Source organism: Schistocerca americana, chromosome 9 (assembly GCF_021461395.2).
Source record: "Schistocerca americana isolate TAMUIC-IGC-003095 chromosome 9, iqSchAmer2.1, whole genome shotgun sequence".
In the NCBI taxonomy this organism is placed as follows: Eukaryota; Metazoa; Arthropoda; class Insecta; order Orthoptera; family Acrididae; genus Schistocerca; species Schistocerca americana.
Window position 1 is genome coordinate 201501181 of NC_060127.1, and position 27419 is coordinate 201528599.

General features: G+C 42.9%; 1 protein-coding gene across 3 annotated transcripts in view; it reads left to right on the plus strand.

The window, feature by feature from the left end:
- The window catches only part of LOC124551335 (brachyurin-like), a 125577-nt gene that overhangs the window by 92347 nt on the left and 5811 nt on the right, over positions 1-27419 (plus strand). Inside the window, exon 6 of one of the 3 annotated variants that reach the window (XM_047126358.1) lies at positions 284-437. The exons of the other annotated variants lie outside the window; for them this stretch is intronic. Coding sequence (XP_046982314.1) covers positions 284-292 — 9 coding nt within the window. The 3' untranslated portion in view covers positions 293-437. Of the gene's footprint in view, positions 1-283; positions 438-27419 lie in introns of those variants that run through there. 3 annotated transcript variants of the gene reach the window in all.

A 27419-nucleotide genomic window follows, 5' to 3' on the forward strand; every position in this document is an offset into this window, starting at 1 on the left:
TTTTTTTTTTTTTTTTTGTTGTTGTAATAAAACCCCATGTCATTACACGCATGTGTGTCAATTTGTACCTCTCTATCTACATTATTCCGTGATTTACTCAGATTTTCTAATTTATACTGACTTTTTGATCACCCAGTACTTTGATAAACTATCGACTATTTTCTTATATAGCTAAGACCGACACCTAATTTCCTATGATTTTCTGTTATTAATTAGTGTCATCAGATATCAATGTGAATGAAACTAGATGGAAATGAAACCGTTTCTTGCATCTCTTTTCCAGAACATCTGATTGATGGGTTTGTTGATGGCAGCACAGGCAAGCAGTTTGTGTGGTGGTGGAAACACCGATAGACACTGTGAAACTAATATACGTTATTAATTATTGAATGTACGATTTCGATTCAGTAACAGATGAAAGTTGCAGGTGCACCAGCTTGAGGAATACAAACATATAGTAAAACAATCGTTTTATTTCCAGAGAATAGGTGAATGGATTAAGTGCAGATTTACTGCAGTGAACACTTCCTAGGCTTATTCTCACACAAGTATTATTTTTCCATCATACAGTACAGTTAAGAAAGAACACATTTTCCCACTGCATTACTCACAACCTCAGTACCACTTTCTTGGATATTAGTCATTACAAGCACTTCATCGTGGTGCTGTGATGTTGCGCATTTCATTGTTAGCGTCTGCAGCAATGTTGAATTGTCTCTGTTATATTCGTATGTGGAGAGCCTCAGGTAGCAGAATTTCTCAGCAGCAGCAGTGAAGGCAACAACGTGGGCTCCATGTCTGCCAGTGATGACCCTGACTGACAGCCAGCGACCACTTACACATTCAAGCAGGTTCATGAGCCCCCGGCTATCCCCTCTCCCTCCCATCAACAAATGGCTCTGAGCACTATGGGACTTAACTTCTGAGGTCATCAGTCCCCTAGAACTTAGAACTACTTAAACCTAACTAACCTAAGGACATCACCCACATCCATGCCCGAGGCAGGATTCGAACCTGCGACCGTAGCGGTCGCGCGGTTCCAGACTGAAGCGCCTAGAACCGCTCGGCGACTCCGTCCGGCTCCCATCAACAACTCTGCAGAAAGTGTTCCACAATACGTAATAGTAGCGTGCTTTCTAGATTCATAATCTTTTGTTAAGACACGATAGCCAGCGAGTCTGACATTTTAGAACACTTGAGTACGCCACGCACACTTCTTGGCAGTGGGGGCATTGTCGAGTCGCTGTGGCATTGTTTCAGTATGTAAACACCTGGCATGTGAGTCGCTCTGTGCCAGGAGGCTGGACTGTTGGTCAGTCTGTAAGATGGGGACTGATGAAGGTGAAAGAGGATGATTTGTATTTTAACGACTATGTTGAATGCCTCTACGGTGGACAGCGGAACCAGGTATAACGTGGTCAGGCTGCCAGAAAATCACAAGTTGCAGTAGAGTGGTGAATGGGTGCTTGTTAGATTCTGGATGGTACGCCAGAGAAACAGTGAAAACTCATTCATTTATTACTCAGAAGGCATTCGTTGTGACGATGCCCCATGACACCAACGCCCATGGGACATAAGCAGTGCACACCCAGCCAGAGAAGATTCCACAGCCAGCACATGGTGCACGGCCACGAGCCGGTGGCGTAGTGGCGAAGGCAGTGGCAGTGCGAAAGCGCTGACCCAGCGGGGCAGGAGCCTTGGAGCTCAGTGATTCTGAGTACCAAGTAAAAGGGAGGTTGAGGTACTAAGCTTGCAAAATTGACCAGCAACTTTTGCATGGAATGGACGACAGTAACATAAGCCCCTCACATCTCTGTGCCGCCACCCTCTGAGGTAAAGTCCAGGCTGTACGCTGAGTCACCGGGAGGGTGAGAGTGTCCCGTCGCCCTGACTTATTTCCCTGACTGGCGCCGTGCTGTGGCATCAACTGGAGGAGACCGGGCTTCGAGTCTGCGAGCACAGCCCGTGTAACGGCTTTGTCATGCTAGCAGGGCAGGAGAGAGAGAGAGTTACTCGCCTCTACAAATACATCACGGCCGTATGATACGACGCACCTGTGCTTACCCCTCCTTACCCGCCTACACCGGACGTTGCTAGTGCGGTCTCCGCCAGCAGCCTATGTCGGGGCGACAGCGCAGGCCTCACCTCTACGATTCTCGATGTAGGTGTGCGTCGGCGTGATGAAAATTTTGACAACACAGAATTTTCACGTGAATGTGATGGTGAAATCAATGAGTAACATTTCGAAATAATTTTAGGTTGAAAACAGCAAACATTCATTGAGACGTTACTGAGAATGACTACATATTAAATCGTCACTGCTCGCAGCTGCACACAAATAACGCTACCTCGCATTTACCACGATTGCAGAATTGACCAACATCATCGACGAGGGAAGCAAGAACACAGAACAACACATTCCTCGCTCACCCAGCACACATCCAAGCCAAATTACCCAACTATGTCTTTAAACCGATGAAAATGTTACGAAAGAAATGAATTTCGCGTCATACAGGCACGCTTTTGTCTAGTCTGGATCATACATGAATGTATGATCCTAACAGGATGTCTATCATTTCGATCGATATCTGTTTCTTATGCACTAAAATTGTTCATACTAGAGTCTTCCTTTACGGGACATGTCATTACCGACGTGTGTGTAGATGTGTTTGTTGTAGGGTAGAGTAAGGCAGGATCAGAATTCAGTACAAATACTCCAATCTTCAACTCTCAAGTGTTGATGGTGTTACTGGATTACAGTTTGAAACAACCATATAAGTACAGTGAAAATATAAATCAACAACGAGAACACCATGCACTGAGCGATTCATATCCCACGTGAGAACCTCGGTAAAGTATCGTTGCTCTACAGCTTTACGGGAAGTATAATCACGTCAGATGTTTCCTCTAGATCTATGACATCATAATCGAAGATGACGATGCACGATGGCTGACCTGGAATACTGGCTCTGTGACGTTGGAAGCCAAGACTAGGAATAGTTGGACAGGCTCTATGACGTCAGAATACAAGATGGCGATCGAAAATGGAACCTGGGGACATATTGGTGCAGCTCTATGACGGCATAATCCAAGAGTTGAAATACTGGCACTGGCTCTATGAATCACAATCTAGCTCAGTCCTATCGAGCTATTTAAAATAGTATGGAATTCAAGCATACTGGCTCTTCAGAGGTCTAAGATCACTGTGTACTGCTTCTCCTACCTCTATGTTTCGATCTCATCACATCTATCTTAAATTGTCCGCCCCTGGTAGCTGAGAGGTCAGCACGACGGAATGTCATACCTAACGGCCCGGGTTCGATTCCCGGCTGGGTCGGAGATTTTCTCCGCTCAGGGACTGGGTATTATGTTGTCCTTATCTCCATCATTTCATCCCCATCGACGCGCAAGTCGCCGAAGTGGCGTCAACTCGAAAGACTTGCACCAGGTGAACGGTCTACCCGACGGGAGGCCCCAGCAACATGGCATTTACATTTTTTTTATATCTTAAACTAACAGTGGGAAGCGAAAGGCCCCTCTGTCCTATGGCAGCTCACTTCCCCAACACAAGTTCTCTTGTGCTATTCTCCAACAACCTTCCACACCCCCTCTGACATTACATTTTCTACGATTTACTCCTCCACGCTAACTATTGTACCATTAGTTCAAATGGTGAGGAAATTCACTTACACAAGTTTGAAATAATGGGAGACTGTCAAACTACAGAGCACTTGCCCCAACAGGAGAGATTTTCACGTTAGTCTTTTATTAAACCACTACTGCTTGAATACCACACCATACGCCAGTCACGCTGCGGCCCGAGGTGCTCGAGTTGGCGCATGAGGTGTGCTTGCTTGTGTATGTGGATGGTGTGTATTTCCCTTTTGTGGATGGAAACTGTGACCAAAACCTTCATGTAACTGTCTTCTAATTGTGCCTGTCTTCAGCTTATTGTGTCTTCTTCACAGTAAGTAGCAATCTGTCTTTTCCTACGTTATTGATGTTCCTACCCACAATTTCCATTGTTTTATTATTCGTTATACATTTATGTGTATGTATTTGTTTTCCACGGTATTCTTTTATTTCTCCACATGAATGATGTGTTAGCTGATAGATTTGAGGAGGAACAGGAGATATCAAGCTAACACGCAAACACACATCTTGATGCAGCTCTGAACACGTTGCAGTGGAAATCAAGTACATCTGAACAGCAGCAGAAGCAGAAATCAAATTAGTGTGAGGACAATCTCCCTGATGTAGACTCCAACATGGATTAGAAATTAAGGCAGCATGGAGAACTGTTTCCAGAATATTAGTTTCTACTGCATCCATTACAGGCACTATCATGTCACCATGCAGACACACTCTCTGATGCAGCACCTCATTGATCAGAGCACGACAGGAATTTTTTCCATACTGCATTACATTCAACGACTACACCACATGTCATAGCTAAGTCATTACAGAGTGCTTATCATTTGTTTGTCAATGGAATGAATTGTGTTAATGTTGGTTTAGCTCCTGACTGTAGTGGAAACAGAGAATGTCTATCAGGTTACAAAGGTGCAGTTTAATTAAACAGAGTGGGACCAGCTGTGCAGCAAGCTCGAATACATTGAGGATGGCATGAAAACCCAGTACACTCCATTCACTTGAGACATCAGTATCTTCGGCAGCAATGGTGTATCCATCATCGACATGTTTCGGGGTGATACAAGCAAGTTAAGTTTTCAAGATCTATCTTTAAAGCATCCAAGCTGTATGGTCTGTACAATGCACTGCAGATTGTCATGAAAGACTCAGTCTATGGTGAAGGGATGTTAAACCACTCTTTGATGCTATTACCAAGTATCTATTGAAACATGAATTCATGGTGAAGAGGAGGAGTTAGATGTGTATACAGGTGTGTACATGTTTGCTATACCTAAATCTGCTAGTTTTATTTTGCGTATGGCAATACAGCGACAATATTTTATATAAGTACAACAATATGTAAACGAAATGTATAAAACAAAACAATGTGTAAATAGTACATGTGTAAAAAAAAAACAAGCAATAGCACAAAAGGATAAATTACAAACACTCAAGACAAAATAACTACACGTTAAACGCTTGTCAAGCCTGACTAGAAACTCATTCATATTTAAAGCTCAATACCTAGATTGCACAGCCAATCCAGAGCAGAGGGTTTCACATATACCGGTATAACCTCAGGGACAGGTCCGGGGTATCTTCTTAAGGGGCATTCCTCAATAATATGGCGGACGTCCTGTTCTGGTGCTCCACAGTCACAGGCTGGTGAGTCGCATAGACCCCACTTGTACTTATATGCATTGCATCTTGCATGGCGCATTCTGATACGGTTTAATTTAGTCCAGGTACATCTCTTCAGGTCAAAGCCCGGTAATTCCAGAGTAGGATCTTGGATACCTTGTTTATTAATTCCAGAGACATTCCAAAAGTGCCGCCATTGCTCCTTGATGTCAGGTTGATGTTCTTGTGTATTAACCCATATAGGCTTCCGTGACTTCAAGCGGGTCGATGGAATTTCGTTCAAAACATCATGAATTGGTATATTCTGTGGGTAATCTGAGTCATGAATTTTTGACCACTCTCTTTGCTTCTGCTTCTTGCCTTCTCAATTGTGGAGGTGGGATATTGCTTAGAGTATGCAGCCAAGGGACTGGGGTGGATTTAATAGTACCTGTTATTATCCTCATACACTCGTTCAACTGGACGTCGATTTTCCTAGTATGAGTGCTCGAATGCCAGACAACAGAGCAATATTCGGCAACAGGATGTACCAGGGCTATTGCGGCAGTACGTAAGGTGGATGCTTGAGCTCCCCAAGTCGAGCCAGCCAATGTTCTCAGGATGTTGTTGCGACTCTTTAGCTTTTGGCTTACGTTTTCTAGATGCTTTTTGTAAGTCAGGGAGCGGTCTAGTGTTATGCCAAGGTATTTGGGGTTGAAGTTGTGTTTGACTCTTTGCCCACAGAAGTTCACATTCAGTTCGTGGTGGGCCATTTTATTGTTCGAGTGGAAAGCACACACCTCAGTCTTGGTTGGATTTGGGCAGAGTCGCCATTTTTTATAATAGGAATTCAAGGACTCCAGATCTTCTGTGAGTACGTTCGCTCCTTCCCCAAGTGTTTTAGTTTGTACAACTAGTGCCAAATCATCGGCGTAGCAAAATTTCCTGCTGACTGTATTTGGCAAGTTGCTAATATACAAATTAAAAAGGGTTGGAGCCAACACAGATTCTTGAGGAAGGCCATTTTTTATTTTATACGATCTGCTGGTGTTGTGGCCAATGCTCACTTTGAAAGACCTGTTCGTCAGCATGTTGTTCATTAAGGTTGCCAGTTTTAAACTAGGTATGTGTCTCTTGAACTTAAGCATAAGACCCTGGAGCCACACAGTATCGTATGCCGACGACAGATCAACAAAAGCTACATTTGACTTCATCCTGTTCTGGAATCTGCTTTCTATATATGATGTTAGGGCTAAAACTTGTTCGCAACAGCTGCGCTTGTTTCTGAAACCTGCCTGATATGGAGCGGTTATTCCATCCACGATGTCCTGAATTCTATTAAGTATTAGGCGTTCCAACAACATAAAGGTAACTCAAGAGGGCGATGGGGCGGTAGCTAGTTGGATCTTCTGGCAGCTTTCCAGGTTTAAGGATTCCTAGCGTGTGGGCTGTTTTAAATTGTGGTGGGACTGTTCCTGTGTTTAAAATGTCGGTGTAAAAGTTTCTTAGCCACGCTTTTCCATGAGGTTCGAGGTGTTTTATAAATTCTGGGAATATACCGTCCAATCCCGCCGCTTTGCGTATTTTTAAGGTCTTTATAGCACCCTTCCTTTCCTCTTCGCTACATGGTGACGAAAGCGATGTATCGTGATTCAGAGTTTTATCAAGTTCTTGTAGTTCTTCTTTAGTTTCTGCTTCAGTTGTTGGATCAAGAGGGGTTTTCTCAGCACGCGCCTGTGTGTGCAATGCCATCTCCGACGGTTTTATTTTAGGTTCCTGGTGATGTGCTGAAGAGGAGTTGCCAAGTTTTCTCAGTAATGACCAGGCTTTTCTGCTGGAATGTGTAAAATTCAGCTGGGACGTGAGTTCCTGCCACTTGTGTTTTCTGTGTGTGTTTAGTCCCTCTAATATTTGTCCACCGATTTCAGAGTTTCCTGTTTCTTGGTATTTATCATAAAGTTTGTTAATATTATTGTCCCAGCAAGGAATATACTGTTGTCTAACTCTGCGTGGTATATTCCTTTTGGCTGCAGCGATGGCGGCTCCAGTGAATTGTTTATGGTTTTCTTGATTTGGGGTAATCCAGCGCAAATTTTGATCAACTTCTTGAGCATATTTTACCCAATTAGCTGTCTTAAAGTTCCATCGCGGTTTATTGATAGATTTTAGTACTATGATTTGGAGGCCTATGTCAAGTATGGTGGGACGATGTTGTCTCTCTTTTTGTATGGTCTAGTGGGACTCTATTCTGATCAGTGGACACAATGCAGAGATCAGGATTGGTATCTGTTTGCCATCTGGCCGATTGGAATGTCTTAGGGTCCGTGGCATCATACATATCACGTACATGTCTTGTGCTTCAATCCACTCAGACAGAGTTTCTCCATTTCCGTAGACGTGCCATACCCCCAGAGAGTGTGAGGGCTATTAAAATCCCCCACATACATGCAGAGGTTGGGCAGTACTGGTAAAGCAGGTGTTGGTCATTTACTTTGTGGGGGCTTATAAACGGCTGCTATGGTCATTCCATTAAGTTCAATAGCAATTGTTTCTATGTCATTAATTTCTTGGCATATCACTTCTTTGTACCCAGCAATGTTGTTACCAAGATACAGAGCGGATCCATGAATGTGCGATGGCAGTGCTGCGACCATCCTGTAGCCTGGAATGGTGCATGCTGTTATGCGCTCCTGCACTTGATGAGTTTCTTGGAGTGCTATGATGTCGATTTTATGATCGTTAGCCAGCTTGCTTATGTAGTCACATTTATCCCTTGTCAGGCCTTCTACATTAATTTGCAGAACATGGACGATGGGTCCAATATCTTTAGTCTGTTGGCTCTCAGAAGAGCCTTTCTCAATGATAGCATTCTTCTTTTTCTTGTTTTGTCGCTGTGTGTGGCCGTGAAAGATCAATGATCTAGTTCGGCCGCCATTTGTCCTGCTATCGCAGTCCGTTTCCTGGGGTGCACCATCTTGGAGGTTGTCTACACGTCTGCTAGTGATACTCCTACAAACAGAAATTCCATACAAGCAGAGTTTACAGAAGGCATTTGCAAGTTCATTACTGATCCAACTGGATTGAGTGAAATACATGCTGCATGTAAAGCATATAAAAACCGTTATTTGTAAAATATTGCAGAATGATGAATAGAGTTGATGTAGAAAAAGGAGAATACCAGTCTTGTTTTCTTTTAACGATGATGATTTATTTTCCACAGTTTACAAGGTGCCAAATATGTATTTACAACGTACAGAAGTTGTAAAAAACGCATATAATAATAAACAATATTTTTCTTTTAGTATGTTTTATTTTATCATACATATATCTACCATGAGGCTTAACGGTTCAGATGTTGAAGAGAGAGCTTTAGTAGTTGGAAGGAAGAAGGAGTTTACGGCCGCTCAACGCTGAAGTTATCAGTGTTTTAATAGTTCATACAATTACAATGTCAAAGAGACTTTAAAGTTCAGTTGTTGCTATATCACAGAGTTGTTGTTGTTGTTGTGGTCTTCAGTCCTGAGACTGGTTTGATGCAGCTCTCCAAGCTACTCTATCCTGTGCAAGCTTCTTCATCTCCCAGTACCTACTGCAGCCTACATCCTTCTGAATCTGCTTAGTTCATTCATCTCTTGGTCTCCCTCTATGATTTTTACCCTCCACGCTGCCCTCCAATACTAAATTGGTGATCCCTTGATGCCTCAGAACATGTCCTGCTAACCGATCCCTTCTTCTAGTCAAGTTGTGCCACAAACTCCTCTTCTCCCCAATTCTATTCAATACCTCCTCATTAGTTGTGTGATCTACCCATCTAATCTTCAGCATTTTTCTGTAGCACCACATTTCGAAAACTTCTACTCTCTTCTTGTTTAAACTATTTATCGTCCATGTTTCACTTCCATACATGGCTACACTCCATACAAATACTTTCAGAAACGACTTCCTGACACTTAAATCAATACTAGATGTTAAAAAATTTCTCTTCTTCAGAAACGCTTTCCTTGCCATTGCCAGTCTACATTTTATATCCTCTCTACTTCGACCATCATCAGTTATTTTGCTCCCCAAATAGCAAAACTCCATTACTACTTCAAGTGTCTCATTTCCTAACCCAATTCTCTCAGCATCACCCGACTTAATTCGACTACATTCCATTATCCTCGTTTGATATTCATCTTATACCCTCCTTTGCTGTCTCTGACAGAATTACAATGTCATCGGCGAACCTCAAAGTTTTTATTTCTGCTCCATGGATTTTAATGCCTACTAGGAACTTTTCTTTAGTTTCCTTTACTCCTTGTTCAATATACAGATGCAATAGCATCGGGGAGAAGCTACAACCCTGTCTCATTCCCTTCCCAACCACTGCTTCCCTTTCATGTCCCTCGACTCTTATAACTGCCATCTGCTTTCTGTACAAATTGTAAATAGCTTTTCGCTTCCTGTATTTTACCCCTGCCACCTTCAGAATTTGAAAGAGAGTATTCCAGTCAGCATTGTCAAAAGCTTTCTCTAAATCAGCAAATGCTAGAAACGTAGGTTTGTCTTTCCTTAATCAATTTTCTAAGATAAGTCGTCGGGTCAGTATTGCCTCACGTGTTCCAACATTTCTACGCAATCCAAACTGATCTTCCCCGAGGTCGGCTTCTACCAGTTTTTCCATTCGTCTGTAAAGAATTCGTGTTAGTATTTTGCAGCTGGGACTTATTAAACTGATAGTTCGGTAATTTTCACATCTGTCAGCACCTGCTTTCTTTGGGATTGGAATTATTATATTCTTCTTGAAGTCTGAGGGAATTTCGCCTGTCTCATACATCTTGCTCACCAAATGGTAGAGTTTTGTCAGGACTGGCCCTCCCAAGGCTGTCAGTAGTTCTTGTTTCGACTTAGGTCTTTCAGTGCTCTGTCAACTCTTCACGCAGTATCATATCTCCCATTTCATCTTCACCTACAGCCTCTTCCATTTCCATAATATTGTCCTCAAGAACATCGCCCCTGTATAGACCCTCTATACACTCTTTCCACCTTTCTGCTTTCCCTTCTTTGCTTAGAACTGGGTTTCCATCTGAGCTCTTGATATTCATGCAAGTGGTTCTCTTTTCTCCAAAGGTCTCTTTAATTTTCCTGTAGGCATTATCTATCTTGAGATAAGACTCTACATCCTTACATTTGTCCTCTAGCCATCCCTGCTTAGCCATTTTGCATTTCCTGTCGATATCATTTTTGAGGCGTTTGTATTCCTTTTTGCCTGCTTCATTTTCTACATTTATGTATTTTCTCCTCTCATCAATTAAATTCAGTATCTCTTCTGTTACCCAAGGATTTCTACTAGTCCTCGTCCTTTTACCTACTTGATCCTCTGCTGCCTTCACTATTTCATCCCTCGAAGCTACCCATTAATTTTCTACTGTATTTCTTTCCCCCATTCTTGTCAATCGTTCCCTTATGCTCTTCCCTGAACTCTGTACAAGCTCTGGTTTAGTCAGTTTATCCTGGTCCCATCTCCTTAAATTCCCACCTTTCTGCAGTTTCTTCAGTTTTAATCTACAGTCCACATCTGCCCCTGGAAATGTCTTATAATTTAAAACCTGGTTCCTAAATCTCTGTCTTACCATTATGTAATCTATCTGAAACATTCTAGTAACTCCAGGGTCCTTCCATGTATACAACCTTCTTTCATGATTCTTGAACCAAGATTTAGCTATGATTAAGTTATGCTCTGTGCAAAATTCTACCAGGCGGCTTCCTCTTTCATTCCTTAGCCCTAATCCATATTCTCCTACTAGGTTTCCTTCTCTTCCTTTTCCTAGTGTTGAATTCCGTCGCCCATGACTATTAAAGTTTCGTCTCCCTTCACTACCTGAATAATTTCTTTTATCTCATGATACATTTCATCAATTTTTTCATCATCTGCAGATCTAGTTGGCATATAAACTTGTACTACTGTAGTAGGCGTGCGCTTCGTGTCTATCTTGGCCACAATAATGCGTTCACTATACTGTTTGTAGTAGCTTACCCGCACTCCTATTTTTTTAATTCATTATTAAACCTACTCCTGCATTACCCCTATTTGATTTTGTATTTATAACCCTGTATTCACCTTACCAAAATCTTGTTCCTCCTGCCACCAGATTTCACTAATTGCCACTATATCTAACTGTAAGCTATCCATTTCCCTTTTTAAATTTTCTAACCTACCTGCCCAATTAAGGGATCTGACATTCCACGCTCCGATCCATAGAACGCCAGTTTTCTTTCTGCCGATAACGACGTCCTCTTGAGTAGTCCCCACCCGGAGATCCGAATGGGGGACTATTTTAGCTCCGGAATATTTTACCCAAGAGGACGCCATCATCATTTAATCATACAGTAAAGCTGCATGCCCTCGGGAAAAATTACGGCTGTAGTTTCCTCTTGCTTTCAGCCGTTCGCAGTACCACAACAGCAAGGCCGTTTTGGTTAGTGTTACAAGGCCAGATCAGTCAATCATCCAGACTGTTGCCCCTGCAAATACTGAAAAGGCTGCTGCCCCTCTTCAGGAACCACACGTTTGTCTGGCCTCTCAACAGATAACCCTCCGTTGTGGTTACACCTACGGTACGGCTATCTGTATCGATGACGGACGCAAGCCTCCCCACAAACGGCAAGGTCCATGGTTCATGGGGGGGTTATCAAAGAGACTTAGCACATTTGTAGCCTTTAAAATCACATATTGTTCAAATGACAATACACCTAATACTTTAGGAATAGCAACGATTACGTATTCCTGAAGTTTAGTACGAGGGCCTTGCACAAAGCACATTACGTTTTGGAATTAAAAATCAATAAAGTATTGGAATTTTTTTTTATTATATACAGATGAAAGCCACACTTAAATACTACTTTTCTACATAGTTGCCATTTAAATTAAGGCACTTATCGTAGCGATGGACGAGCTTGGAAATTCCTCCGTCGTAAAATTCGGCCCTCGTATTAGCTCCATCCTTTGCTCTAATTCAGGCTCGTCCAAACTGTGCCCCTGGGGCGCTAGAGCCCGCGATCGCCCGGGCGTTGCTACAGTGGCCGAGCCGTGTCGCTTAGCTGGCCGTGCGGACCGCCCGCTGAGCCTCACTATGTCCCTTACGGACGGAACACCGCCGCACACGCAGCGGTCAAAAGCATTGATACGAAACAACGCCGTTAGTCAACAGACGTAAGGTTACAGTGGATCGAGATGGATGGTCAACAGCGGCAGACAAAAAGAAAGAGGAGCGGCGCGTCCGCACTATTTAAAACTGAGTGGGAAATTAATTTCCTTTGTACTGCTGTCGAAAATCATGTCAAATGTTTAGTATGTCATCAGAACCTCATGTATTTATTAAAGTACTCGATTGAACGGCACTTTAATACCTGTCACAAATATCAGTTCGAAAATTTGTCGTCCGCAGCTCGTGGTCGTGTGGTAGCGTTCTCGCTTCCCACGCCCGGGTTCCCGGGTTCGATTCCCGGCGGGGTCAGGGATTTTCTCTGCCTCGTGATGACTGGGTGTTGTGTGATGTCCTTAGGTTAGTTAGGTTTAAGTAGTTCTAAGTTCTAGGGGACTGATGACCATAGATGTTAAGTCCCATAGTGCTCAGAGCCATTCGAACCATTCGAAAATTTGTCGCAAGAGGAACGCCAGTGAAAGCTTGAAGGACTGAAATAAAATTGCAAGCAGCATCACTGTGAAGTAAGTGTTTTCTATCGTATGACTCTTTATTATTTATAATGGTGACAAATAAAACTACATTTTATAATCTGATATGTCACTTAGCAGTGTGCCAGTTATCGAATATCAGATTGTCAGCAACAAGGAACATTTCTTTTCGGTTAATTTTTATATTTGGGCTGCATTAAATCGCGTCGCACAGACATAAGTAGAAGTTTCAGGTGCGTTATTTTTTGCCACTTTCTGAAAACCCTTCACAAACGCTCTCTCGGGCAGCAAAGCGTCATTAACAGTAATTCTTTGTTTTTGTACATTCGTGTGTTTATGGATGGGAAAACATATGTTGTAGTTTGATCTATGTTTTCGATTAATAAAAAAGTAAATATTTCAAGAGAAAAAAATTTATTTTGCGACCACATTTCGCTGTCCTCGCCAGCGTCTAAGGCCGGTTTTCAGAGGAACTGGGGGTAAACGCACCTAAAGCCAATCTTTTTTTTGTTAGTTTTTATTTGAGTTTCAATGAATGAAACAATTAATTGTTAAAACGATAAAAGTGTTTTAAAAAACAGGATTGTACAAAATTAATTGTATGTTCTTTTTTGCCGTGGTAGGAGCAGGAAACAAGTGGGTAAAGTTGGCGCGCAAGCTACAAATGATTGCTGAGAATTGCAAAAGCAGGGAAACCCTTTGCGGCTGGGAATCTCATCAAGCATTCCCTGGTCGACTCGGCGGCTTGTATTTATCCAGCAGACCTCACGGGAAATTTTGAAAAAATAGCTCTTTCGCCTCAAACTGTTGCTCGCCGAGTCGAAGATATGGCCTCAGATATGGATCAGCAATTAATCGAGAGAGCTGCAAACTTCATTTCATTTTCTGTCACCCTTGACGAGACGCGGGCGTTGCGGACACATTTCAGCTCGTCATATTCATTCGAGGTGTCGACGACAATCTGCGTGTCACAGAAGAATTTCTCGACCTTATACCATTAAAAGACACAACCACGGGTTTGGATATTTTTCTAGCCGTAGAAAACGCGTCAGAGTCAGTGCGTTTAAAATGGGAACGCCTGACCAGTGTAACAAGGGATGCAGCCCCTGCGCTGCGAGGCATACGCACTGGATTTCTGAGTTACATGAGCTCAAAAATGGCTGAAGTTGGCTGTTCCTATTTCTCGGCAATCCATTGTCTGATACACCATAACGCACTTTGTACGAAGATTGTCAACATAAAAAATGTTATGGACACAGTTCTTCAAACGGTTAATTATCTGCGATCGCATGGATTCACACATCGCCAATTTAAAGAATTTCTGGCGGAATGCCCGGACATCCCCTATCACACCGAAGTAAGATGGCTGAGCAGAGAAAAGGTTCTTCATCGGTGTTTCTCCTTGAGGGGCGAAATAAATACCTTTTTGGAAATGAAAGGACGTCCAGAAGAACTACTCTGTGATCCTAAGTGGGTGGCGAATTTGGCTTTTTTGAGTGACCTTACTGGTCTTTTAAATACTTTGAACATTTCACTCCAAGGCGAGAATCACTCTGTTGTTGGTTTAGTGCAGTTGATTCAAGCATTTTTTTTAAATAAAAAAAACTTATTTCGTGGGAAAAACAGTTGCAGGAGAAGAATTGTGGACACTCTCCTGCACTAGACTGCGTTGAAGAAGATGTGGATTTTTCAGGTTATGTTCACATCATTTGCGAATTACGAGAACAGTTTGAAAACAGATTTTTGGAGATAAGTAAGCTTCAACCGGTCTTAGGTATATTTGTTCGCCCGTTTTACCTTCGGGCAGAGGACGTCTCACAAGTGCTTCAACTAGAGCTGATTGACATGCAGTGCGATATCCGCCTGAAGGACCGCTTTCTTATGTGTAAAACTTTGGGTGACTTCTACAGCTGCTTTTCAAGAGAGCACGCGGCTTAAGTTCTCTCAATGTTTGGCTCCACGTATATTTGGGAGCGCTTTTTCTCTCTTTTAAAGCTTGCTAAAACTACGAACCGTTCATTACTTGGCGATAAAAATTTGACTAATTCTTTGAGGTTAGTAGCCCCACGGAATATTGTACCAAGCCTAGACAAAATCGTTTCCTCGAAAAAGAAAAACGTGTAAAATGTTAACTGTCTTGTTTAACAAAATTGACTGTAAGAATTAAAAAGAGCTTTATAACCTTAATTCTATTTTTAATAAGTTTTCATACTTGGTCAGTTAAAATTATTACGTACAAAACAGCAAACTAAGCATCCGATTTCTAAACTCTGAAAAGGGATACAAAAAGTTGTAGCACGAACTACAACAAAAAATATTTACTTGTAATTACTAACAGTAAGAATGAGACTCTATATCCCTTACATAAAATTATTTCTAAAATAGAATATTTATGACTCTAGTTCATTTAAGAAACTGATATATTTTTCAGAAGACGCCTATTGTACATATGACGAGTGTGCTTGTGCAGTACTAGTAGAATCAACCTGTGGGTCAGAGAACTACTAAGTTGTTCTTCGATTCTTGTTTTGCATATTGTTTCCTAAAGCTTTGCGCAGTAATTCTGCCACACGAACATTAGTTGTTGCCTAGACAGTAAATGGTTTGCTTGTTTTACCGCTCATCTAGCTTTCCTCTGTTATTTTGTTTACGTTGGATATGACCGCGGGACAGTATTGTGAGATCTCACTCGCTCCGCAGCTCTCCCTCTCTCTCTCTCTCTCTCTCTCTCTCTCGCTACTATGGCGACACAAGGTCGCGGACGGGGCGCTGAACTACACTGCCTTGCGCCCGCGAGGCGCAATTCTTGGATGAGCCTGCTCTAATTAATGTTTTTGTTCCGATGTATAGTATCTACGAAAAATGTTTGTCATGAAATTTAATCGAAATATACTTTTGTGGCATTCGCCCAGTACAGGTGACACAATTTTGGAAGCAACTACGATCACTGGATGCCTGCTTCCATGGACCAGTATGTACAACACGACAGCCAAAATCCCAAGCGATTAATGTTTAAACTCTCTCACTTTGTGCTTCTTCTGCAAACTGCACCCTCTGCGTCTTCTTGTTAGACAAAGCAAAATACATATTCTTCGTTTAACAAGTCTTACAAATACATCAAAATCCAAGACGACAACTCCTCCTGTGGTAGATGGTTAATCCTCTATATATCAATCTGATATATGCCCTGTACCACGTGACATGATGCATCGCAATAGTGTATAACAGGAATTATATGTATCAGGTGAATCACGCAACATGTCTGTGGCAGGAAGGGAAGCTGCCCGTTGTGGGTGTCACGCTACACTAGGTTGACACTACAGCCCAGAGCCCAGGGTGGCTGGGTGGCAGTGGGAGTTGCCAAGTCCTTCCCCTTCCCTGAAAAGTGTTTTTTTTTTCAATTGAAGACGCAAGTGGAGAGATTCAAACCAAGAGTTTGGAGAATAGTGAGTGAACAGTAGCTTGAGGGAAAAACATGTCACGTAGGTTAAAAACAGGCCTGGACTTGCACAAACATCCTTCGTCTCTGACGTCATAGAGCCTGTCCCAGCATCTCAAGTCTAACTAGAATTCCACACTGTTGTATCTAGCACTATAGGTCTGAGATGGATTTTGACGTCATAGAGCCAGTGTCAGTATTCTGGATCTGTGCGACTATACCAGAATTCTACGCTGTTACAAATAACCCAACGGGTCTGTATTGTATTGTGACATCCTAGAGCCTGTCCCAGTATTTCTAGTCATCCAACATGAGAATGCGGCATCGTGCTATTCCCGCCAGTTTATACTTACAAACACTGCCCGACTTCCACAGGAAACACACTAGCCCAATTGGACTACTTTTTTAATTCCTCGACAAAATTTTAATCGGCCGCCATTATACTTAAAGGTCAAATGGCATGTATGATAGGTACCAGGATGTCAGGAAATGTCATCGATATCATTGTCAATGTCATACTATCCAATTGCTAGTCCATTCAGGGGCACCTATCTCTGTAATGTCGAATGTTTTCCGCACCTCATCAAAAAGACTGTGTTTTGTGGTACGATAGCGATTGTTGCTGACAGCCACAAATGGGAAATAGTCTAATCAACAGGACTGTATACTGCAAGAGTAACTGTCAGTGACACAATACAGCCCTCCAAATCCGTTGTTTTAGCAGAATACAGTCATAACGTTACTTTCGTAAGGGACTCCTTGAACATATCACATTTAGTAATAATCTGGAACAACATAGCCGCAGACTGACGTACATGTTCCATTAACAACACCTAACGGATATTGGTCTCGATGGATGTTTGTGGTTGAAACATTGTTATCTAGCCACCATCAACGCACGAGTATCATTCGTCAGTCTCGATGATGGTTTAACTATGAAGGTTTTTTCGATTGCAAGAAGCTACACAGGCTCATAAATGAGCTCTACATATTAGTGACGACCATAAGCGTTACAGGCTGACAAGATACTATTGATCACTAATTACGACAAGGAGCCACAACTCACCCCTGAAAGTATGTGCACAGGAACTGCCCAACCAGTCCAGGACTGGCAGCTCAGTGCCAGCAACGACTCACTGTTCTCCCCTACCGCTACAGAGACTGCAATGGACGAAGCTGCTAGCGAACAGCTGATTGGATCTGGCCTGACTGAGGACCAACGGCGGTGAGTGTTAGCCCTTCCGCGACAGTATTTTGATGCTTTTGAATCTAAGGTGAAGAAAAAGCAGACTAAGTGCTCAACAGTAAAACACTGCATCAACACTGGACATTGTCCACCCGTTGCCTAGGGCTTCTATGAGTCTAGAAAGTCGCCAGCTGAAAGATGAATACTTTGGGTTGAAGGTGCTGCATGGCCATTCAAACTTCAGAGAGTTGTGGGCTTTCCAAACAATAAGAATGAAATGATGCTGATGATGTTTTGGCCCTCAACTACGTACCCTTCGACTCAGAGTTGCAATAGCAAAAGTTTTGGCTGGTTTCGTTGTCTAGGGGCTGGGATGCGTAGTTGCCGCATTACAGGTCAAATACTGCTGAGTCTACAGTATACGATAATAATATACACATGAATCGAATGGTCAAAGGTTTCTATCAGTCGGCAGTTGCGAATTATGAAAGTAACATATAAATTTATAAATGAAAGATTGCAATTAAATAAAATCTGCAGGTACTATCTTAATGACTTTAAATGATGAGTACTATAGTAGAAGTACTTTTGAGAATGCGGTCTATTTCTCCAAAACACTTATTGGTGTCGATGGTCCAGCAATTAAATAAAATATAAGTTGAATAACAGGGAAACAATAGATTCATACTTGACGTAATTAGTTATGAACAACAACATAGCTCGCAAGATATTCACTTCTAAATGCATAATACGTCTTCACTGTATAAGCGACGGAAATCACACAAGAGCGCAAGTCAGCACTACGACATACACTCCTGGAAATTGAAATAAGAACACCGTGAATTCATTGTCCCAGGAAGGGGAAACTTTATTGACACATTCCTGGGGTCAGATACATCACATGATCACACTGACAGAACCACAGGCACATAGACACAGGCAACAGAGCATGCACAATGTCGGCACTAGTACAGTGTATATCCACCTTTCGCAGCAATGCAGGCTGCTATTCACCCATGGGGACGATCGTTGAGATGCTGGATGTAGTCCTGTGGAACGGCTTGCCATGCCATTTCCACCTGGCGCCTCAGTTGGACCAGCGTTCGTGCTGGACGTGCAGACCGCGTGAGACGACGCTTCATCCAGTCCCAAACATGCTCAATGGGGGACAGATCCGGAGATCTTGCTGGCCAGGGTAGTTGACTTACACCTTCTAGAGCAAGTTGGGTGGCACGGGATACATGCGGACGTGCATTGTCCTGTTGGAACAGCAAGTTCCCTTGCCGGTCTAGGAATGGTAGAACGATGGGTTCGATGACGGTTTGGATGTACCGTGCACTATTCAGTGTCCCCTCGACGATCACCAGTGGTGTACGGCCAGTGTAGGAGATCGCTCCCCACACCATGATGCCGGGTGTTGGCCCTGTGTGCCTCGGTCGTATGCATTCCTGATTGTGGCGCTCACCTGCACGGCGCCAAACACGCATACGACCATCATTGGCACCAAGGCAGAAGCGACTCTCATCGCTGAAGACGACACGTCTCCATTCGTCCCTCCATTCACGCCTGTCGCGACACCACTGGAGGCGGGCTGCACGATGTTGGGGCGTGAGCAGAAGACGGCCTAACGGTGTGCGGGACCGTAGCCCAGCTTCATGGAGACGGTTGCGAATGGTCCTCGCCGATACCCCAGGAGCAACAGTGTCCCTAATTTTCTGGGAAGTGGCGGTGCGGTCCCCTACGGCACTGCGTAGGATCCTACGGTCTTGGCGTGCATCCGTGCGTCGCTGCGGTCCGGTCCCTGGTCGACGGGCACGTGCACCTTCCGCGGACCACTGGCGACAACATCGATGTACTGTGGAGACCTCACGCCCCACTTGTTGAGCAATTCGGCGGTACGTCCACCCGGCCTCCCGCATGCCCACTATACGCCCTCGCTCAAAGTCCGCCAACTGCACATACGGTTCACGTCCACGCTGTCGCGACATGCTACCAGTGTTAAAGACTGCGATGGAGCTCCGTATGCCACGGCAAACTGGCTGACACTGACTGCGGCGGTGCACAAATGCTGCGCAGCTAGCGCCATTCGACGGCCAACACCGCGGTTCCTGGTGTGTCCGCTGTGCCGTGCGTGTGATCATTGCTTGTACAGCCCTCTCGCAGTGTCCGGAGCAAGTATGGTGGGTCTGACACACCGGTGTCAATGTGTTCTTTTTTCCATTTCCAGGAGTGTATTTCTACCGCGCGCGACTACGCGCAAACTGCTCCAGATCTTTCCCGCGACTCTCTGTGCGCCGCGCCGTCGCATCCAGCACTTCCCCTGCCCTGTCCCGTACTCTCCAGTACTGCCGCCCTGCTCAGGACTACCCATCCATTCACTTCGGTTGTTGCCTCCCGTAGTAACGAGCGCTGTGGCTGGATAGACCGCTCCCTCCATGTCGCCAAGCCAATGAACACTCACAAACGTATTCAAACACATACGAAATACTGGATTTACATTTAAATAACTTGAAATTAAATAAATATTGCCACGGCTGGACCATAAACACGCTTCAACACACATTATTAAATACATACACAATTAAATAAACATATATCAAAAGAAAGGAAGCAAAAGGTAGGCCAGGAGCCTAATATCTCTGTGCTTTCTAACACACACAGTGAATATTCAACCAACTTCTTCATGAATAGTATATATCGGATACAAACAAATACGTAGATGAATAGATATATTTACAAGCATGCTGATACCGTTTTTCGTGTAACTGTGGAGTACTTATGGCCTGACGCGATCGATAGTAATCGGCCACTTTTGACCTCCAATAACTCATATACTATTCAAGTTACATGCCTGTAATTCATACCAATTTAGGTTTACACTAATAGCTTACTAAAGACATGGCATCGACAAAATCGGATGAAGCGTTTATATTTTGGAAATTTGTTGCTGGGTGTTATTTGTATAATTTACCGTCAGATACTAAACTTTAAACTAATAAAGATATTGAAAATATGATTACACCATCAGAATCGTCGTGCAGATAATAGTAATGTTCATGTTTCTTTTTGAGGTATCATGATTCATCTAGCTACTAATAATTTTTACACGAGCTGTGAAATGTCTGGCATTAAGGTTTCACAAAGTCCACCACCTTTGGCACTCCCTGCGTGTCTCCTTCATCGACACAGCGTCACCACGGAACTGCCAGCCACGCGTCTCGACCCCTCTTGCGTCCGGCACCACATGGTCGCCCTGGCGAGCGGCCCGCGCCCACCAAGCGGCCGGTGCGGCCACTGCTTCCTTCAGACTTAGAATACTTTCAGGGCGCGAAGACTCGCCCGTTACCTCACAGAGTCCTTGGTCCTCACCTGGGCCCCTTGTGAGGAAGTGCAGAATATGGCGTTCCTGCATCGACTCACAAAATTTTGAAAAATATGTCTACACATTGCTGCATACTGATGACATCCTAGAGTGTTTGAAAGTGGCAAAAAGTATCTCTAGTAATGACTTGCAAACAGGCTACTAGCAAACTGGGGTTGAGGAACGTGACCGGACCTTCGACGTATGATGGGTAACCTATTTATTCCCATTAATGAACGAAGCGTTATTGCTATCTGGATGACACTGTCGATTTTGGAAGACATTTGAATAACATCTTAAGTCTCCTGACAACGGTTATGAAATCTCTTCTGACTGATTGCTGATTCAGAAAAGGTGCATCTTCGCCACATGAGAAACAAGAAACTTTGGGCACTTAGTTCATACCGACGGAGTCCTCTCTGATCCAGTGAAGATACTAGCTGTAACGATCCTCGTCGTATTCATAATGTGAAAAATTCTCTCAAAATGTGCTGATACTACTCGCGATTCATAAAGAACTATTTTGTGTACCAAGGCACCTAATTTGCATGGGACATTTGAGGGTGACTTAAAATCTCCCTCTGACAACATGCCAGAAGCATGTTTTCTTGCCCTTAAGGTGTCTCTAACGTCTTCTCCAGTACTAGCATTGTATAACGAGAATGCTGAGGCAGAACTTTTTGCTGGAATGTGGAATGCTTCAGTTCTAGTATTCCAGATGAACTACCTGCAACTGAGAAAGTGTGTCCTTCAGTTATCTGGATCATTAAAATATTCTGGGCATATTTATTTGTCTAACCATTCATCATTGAAATAAACCACTGTTCAATATTCTGGCTGGTTAGCATGAAAGATCTGTCAGGTTGAGTGATGAGATGGACACTGAAGCTTCAGGAGCGTGATGTCACAGAGGTACACAAAAACAAACTCAACCACTAATATGCTGACTGCCTTTCAGGGAATCCTTTGACAGAACATAAGAGTGTGGACCGTCATGCATTAAATCACATGGCTCCTCAACACAGGGAAGACTCAGTTCCGCAGAAGACCATAGCCATACTGATGGAGGAGGTACCGACCAAAGGAGGTTTACAATTAATAAATGGAACATCGAATTAGAAGTACTTCAATCTGATGGGGCAGAAATGGTTGATGATCATCCCAATTCATGTATCGTGAGCCCTTCTCCTGTTTTTCCATGACCTCCAAAATCTGATTCTTAACGACACTAGACTGCCTTAGTCTCAGTTATCTCTGGGCAGATCTCTATCGCTCTGCTAGACATTATGTGAGCCACTGTAAGGAATGCCAGCAACGCAAGCACACGCCAAAACTGCTTCCAGGACATATGGCGCCTATTCTGCCAGCAGCAGCACCGTTGCAGCGAAATGGATTCGACATCTACGGAAGGTACCCTAAGCTGCCATATACTAATCAAAGGGCAAAGATTTTGGCTGAGCACCTCACATTTTATGCTGTCATCAAAGTAGTTCCACTTGTGAAAGCTTCGGGAGTTTCAATTGTCCTTGTAGTATACATCATTTTGAAGTACAAAGCTCCAAGAGTGATGATCTCTTGTCACTGAAATGTTTTCTTGTTGAGGTTAGAATGTGAAGTAATTTCATGTTGCGACATCAGCCACAGGATGACGACTGCTATCCATGCACAGACAAATGGCCTCACGGAACACTTTAATGACACCTTGGCTGACCTTGTAAACTGACATCAATTAAAGAGCACTATATAAATTGACCCTTGTAACATTCGTTAAAACGGTCTTCACGACATTCATTCTGTTCCGCAGTCGTGAGGCAGGAATGAAAACGGGTACACAGTGCCTGTTTCATCTCGACAATGCTCAGTATAACTGCATGAAACACATCATCAGGACGAAAGAAGCAAGACAGTGGGGCTCACATACAGACCTTAGACAGGGAAAAGATCGAGAGCACTATAATGCCCAACGCCATCCTGTGTGATACAGCCTGGGAGACTTGATGTGGACATTTGCAGCAGTGTGGGAATTTGGAATCTAGGAAAAGGTACTAAAGCAGATCTTCATTGGGTTGTGTCGTATTCTTTGTCGGTTCTCAGATGCCACATACAGTCGAGGATCATGATCCACTCATCAAGAAGACCAATCCGCAGAGATGCCATCCATGAACTTCATATAGCGACCTACTAGAGTCCTGAGGAGCAGATCAACTCTGGAAGCTTCTCATTCAAGGAAACTGAAGACCCCATTGACGACTGTGAAGATTTGTCTGAGGAACTACCTTCAGTTGGGTTGGTTGGGCTGTTTGGAGGAAGAGACCAAACAGCGAGGTCATCGGTCTCATCGGATTAGGGAAGGACGGGGAAGGAAGTCGGCCATGCCCTTTCAAAGGAACCATCCTGGCGTTTGCCTGGAGTGATTTAGGGAAAGCACGGAAAACCTAAATCAGGCTGGCCGGACTCACTACCTTCAGTCTTCGTCAACATGAAGAAGTTGTGACATGACTGGAAAGTCAGGAGCCCCAGCTTTGCTTTGCCAAGGTTCACTGACAAGATATAGATCCAAGGTGCTATAGTCGGCTCCAATGAGAACTTCGGAAACAGCACAGCTCTGTTTCTCCAGGAGAGGGAGAAATGTCATGAACAGTGCTGCATGCAACGTGTCATAGCGGTTAGCGTCATTGGCAGTAATGCCGATTAGGTTAGAGTAGATTAGATTCAGTTTTCGTTCTATAGACCCAAAAATGAGATGATTATCGTGGGTGTGGAACATGTCAGAAATCATAACGTAAAAAGCATAGAAAATTTGAGTATAAAACTCACTCCTCTGATCATTTGTCAGGAGATTGTCAGAACATGTGCCCGCATGCTTATCTGAGTGGCAACATGTTTGCCTACCATGCAGCGGGCCTGGGTTCGATTCCTGGCTGAATTGGAGACTTTCTCCGCTCGTGGACTGACTTCTGTGTTGTCCTCATCATCGTTTCATCATCAGTGACACGCAAGTCGCCCAATGTAGCGTCACCTGAAATAACACTTGCCACCCAGTGTCCAAACCTCCCAGGATGGGGCGCCTGGCCATCAATACCCACACGATCATATCATTTTTTCGAAATATATCAATAATTACAGAAAACTGGGACTGCTAATATTTACAGAATTAGTACACTGTCAGAAGGTAACAAAGTTAAGAAGTTTTAATAAATTTATCGTACACAAAATACCTAATCTTTACAGTTGTGACCAAGTGCTATCATAAGAGAAATTTAACAATTTTACTTAAGCTGGTCTCACAGTCCCTGTTAAGACATTCATCTGTTGGGTAGAAGGAGTTGCCTACAAAAGACGTCCTTCAAACTCTGCTTAAACTGTGCTGAATCCAAGTTTTAATGGTGCTGACAATTTATTGAAAATGCATGTTCATGAATATTGGATCAATTTTTAACCAAGGTGAGTGATATTAGGTCCTTATGCAGATTGTTCTCGTTCCTAGTATTGATACTACATATTGAGCTATTGGCTGATATAGAGACATATTATTTGTAACAAATTCTTTAAGAAGTAAATATACCGAGAAGCAATGATTAGAATACCAAGTTGGTTGAACAGCTTTCTACATGATGTTCCCGAATTTACACTACAAATGAGTCTTATGTACATACTTTTGGACCCTAAAAACTTTTTCCTGGTTTGATGAGTTACCCCAAAATATGTTTGCATATGACATTACAGAATGCAATTTTTTTTATCATTTGTATCTCCAACATCTGACACCATTAGCATTGCAAATACAGACTTGCTTAAGCATTCCACCCACTGCGGGTCTGTTCAGTTTGAATACTGATCCTCTCCACAACTTTCTTCGCAAGAACTTTGGTGCACTCGGAGCCCCACACACGTCCGCTCCAGTCATGCACTGCCGCCTGGCTCCTAGATGTTGGCACCCTGCATGCCCACCACACCTTGCCAACTTCCCCTGAGGTCTATGCTTCCTCTGTCTGCCTACTCTGTCTCTCACAATTTAATTACATAATCCAGGTTTGTTCTATGAAAACTGAACAAGTTACCAGTCGCTACACTGCATTCACAATTAGATTTTTCGAACTAAAGAGCTTTGCAACATTAAACACTTTCCACAAATTTTTATAATTAATGATAACAATTTTATTAAATATAAGGATAATAAAAGGATTAATTTGGTCATAGAAATTGTTGTGTGTTCTGTGTAGTAGACAAAAAACTCAAATCCATTGAGGAAGAAATTTGCAGCTGTATGCAAGATTGTTTGGGCAAGACTCAACAACAGGCTTGGGCATAAATGTATAATTGGCTTTTTTTATCGATAACGAAGCTCACTTCGTAATGTTAACGAAAACTTGAGAAGGAACCATTAGATCACTAGTATGTAAGTTCCTCAATCGTAATGCAATCGTTGGATGAGACTTTCATCATCCAACAACCAGTTGGTATAATTACAGTTTTATTAGTGGTAGGTGTGACAAGACATCCTGCGACACATTACTAAATGCTTTCTCTGACAACTACCAACAACATATAGTTCCGAATTCCAGTCATGATGGAAATACTGTATAGTGGATCTAATGGGGACAAATACACCTGATCTGTCTGAGGATGTCCACAGTGAAACTGATCTCAATGACCATGTGGCAGTTGTAGCATCAACCATTACCAATGTAAAAAGTGCAACAAAAATAAGTATATAGATTTATATGTTCAGTAAACTAGATTAAAACGAAGAAATTGTTTCTTTCTGCTCAGGACAGAAGCGTGTACAGCAACTATGGCTGACAACTGCATTTGACTGCATTGAGAATTTGATGGTAGGAAGCACCCAGAGAAAACAATAGATTCTTCGATGGAGGGTCTGAACAACACGAATCACCAAGAGCATGTCATGAAGGGCAGTGCGAATGATCACAGGCTTGTTTGACTGGCTGGAGAGTATAACAGATATGTGGGAAAATATTAACTGGCGGACACCCCGAGGAAGACGCCGGACATATTGTGAGAAACTTGGAAGAAAATTCGAAGAACTGTCTTTTTCGAAGCTACAAATATTCTTCAGCTCATCACATCTGTAGTAAAAATAAATTGTGGCAGATAACAGTTCTCACAGGCATGTGCAAGAAGCCTTCTCATGCTGTATCAATGGGTAGAACAAAAACAAACCCCTACGTGGGAAAAAATAACAGGAATAACCTAAAGTACAGAAATCCCACAAAATTTTCGACAAAGATAAACGTGAACAGACAGTTTCAATCTCAAACAAACAAAATGGCCTGAGAATGACAAGATTTTAATTTAAAAACATATTTATTTACTAGCAGAAATATAAATATGCTTTTATAATAGTGGCGGTAAGTTCATACTTTTAAAGACCCGAAGTTGTGACTACTCTCATAACTTCCGTACCAGTGCAATTTTACTCTGGTGGACAAATCTGGTTATTTTCCATTGTACACTTCTGCAGGACATTAAGCATCGATAGAATGTAATTCATATTGACTATATAATTGCGTCCATTTTTGTTCAGATACTTTTAGCGCAGAACTGCACTTGTTTCCGGGATTCCCTAAAGCATTCGAAGCAGTTTTGGCATTTTCGAATGAAGAATATAGTGCGAGCTTACTGAGGATCGGCCCAAATCCGAGACTGCATTTAGTACTTCAGAGCAGATAACGACAAACGTATAAAAGATACTGAGGCCCCCTCGCCAGGAACACGGTGGAGACCTCAACGGCAGCGGAGGCGGAGATGAAGGTCACCGGTACGGCGGAAGAGACTACTGCCCGCCGGAATCCAGCGGGCAGTGGTCAGTGTCTGTTCACCTAGTTGGCGCGGCTGCTTCATGCTGTCCTTGATCTCAACAATCAAGTCGTAAACATATGACCTTCATAGAAGATCACCACGAAACAAGTTTCAACTTGAATAAGCATGACGGAACAAAAGGAAAGAAATCCATTACCCCAGACAACAGTCTATAGACTGAATTTTCCTTTTCATCGGATTCTGGGGGCAGAACAAGGAGTGTCATGTGCCGAAGGGTCGGAGAAAGACCAAAACAGAAAAACTTCATTGGAACTCTCAACACAGACACACTCTCCAAAGTAGGTAAACGCAAACAACTCAAAAATACAATGCAATAATTCCACATAAAAATCCTTGTGATTCAAGAAACACGATTTACTGACGAAAATCATTTTTATTCAAGAAACTTCAGAATCTACAAAGGACAACCTGTATCCAGCTGAACAAGGAATCCAAACAATTTGGCACAGCTTTTGATGTGCACAAATCAGCTATACATTCAATAATAAACTTCCATTCAACGTCAGAAAGAATCTCCACAATCTCAGTAAAATCTGGAAACAAGGCATACACACTGATAAATTCACATGCCCCCACAAATGATTACAATAGAAAAGATCCACAGGTGATAGATGACTTCTGGAAACTATTGGAGGAAATCTCAAATAAAATCCCTATTCAT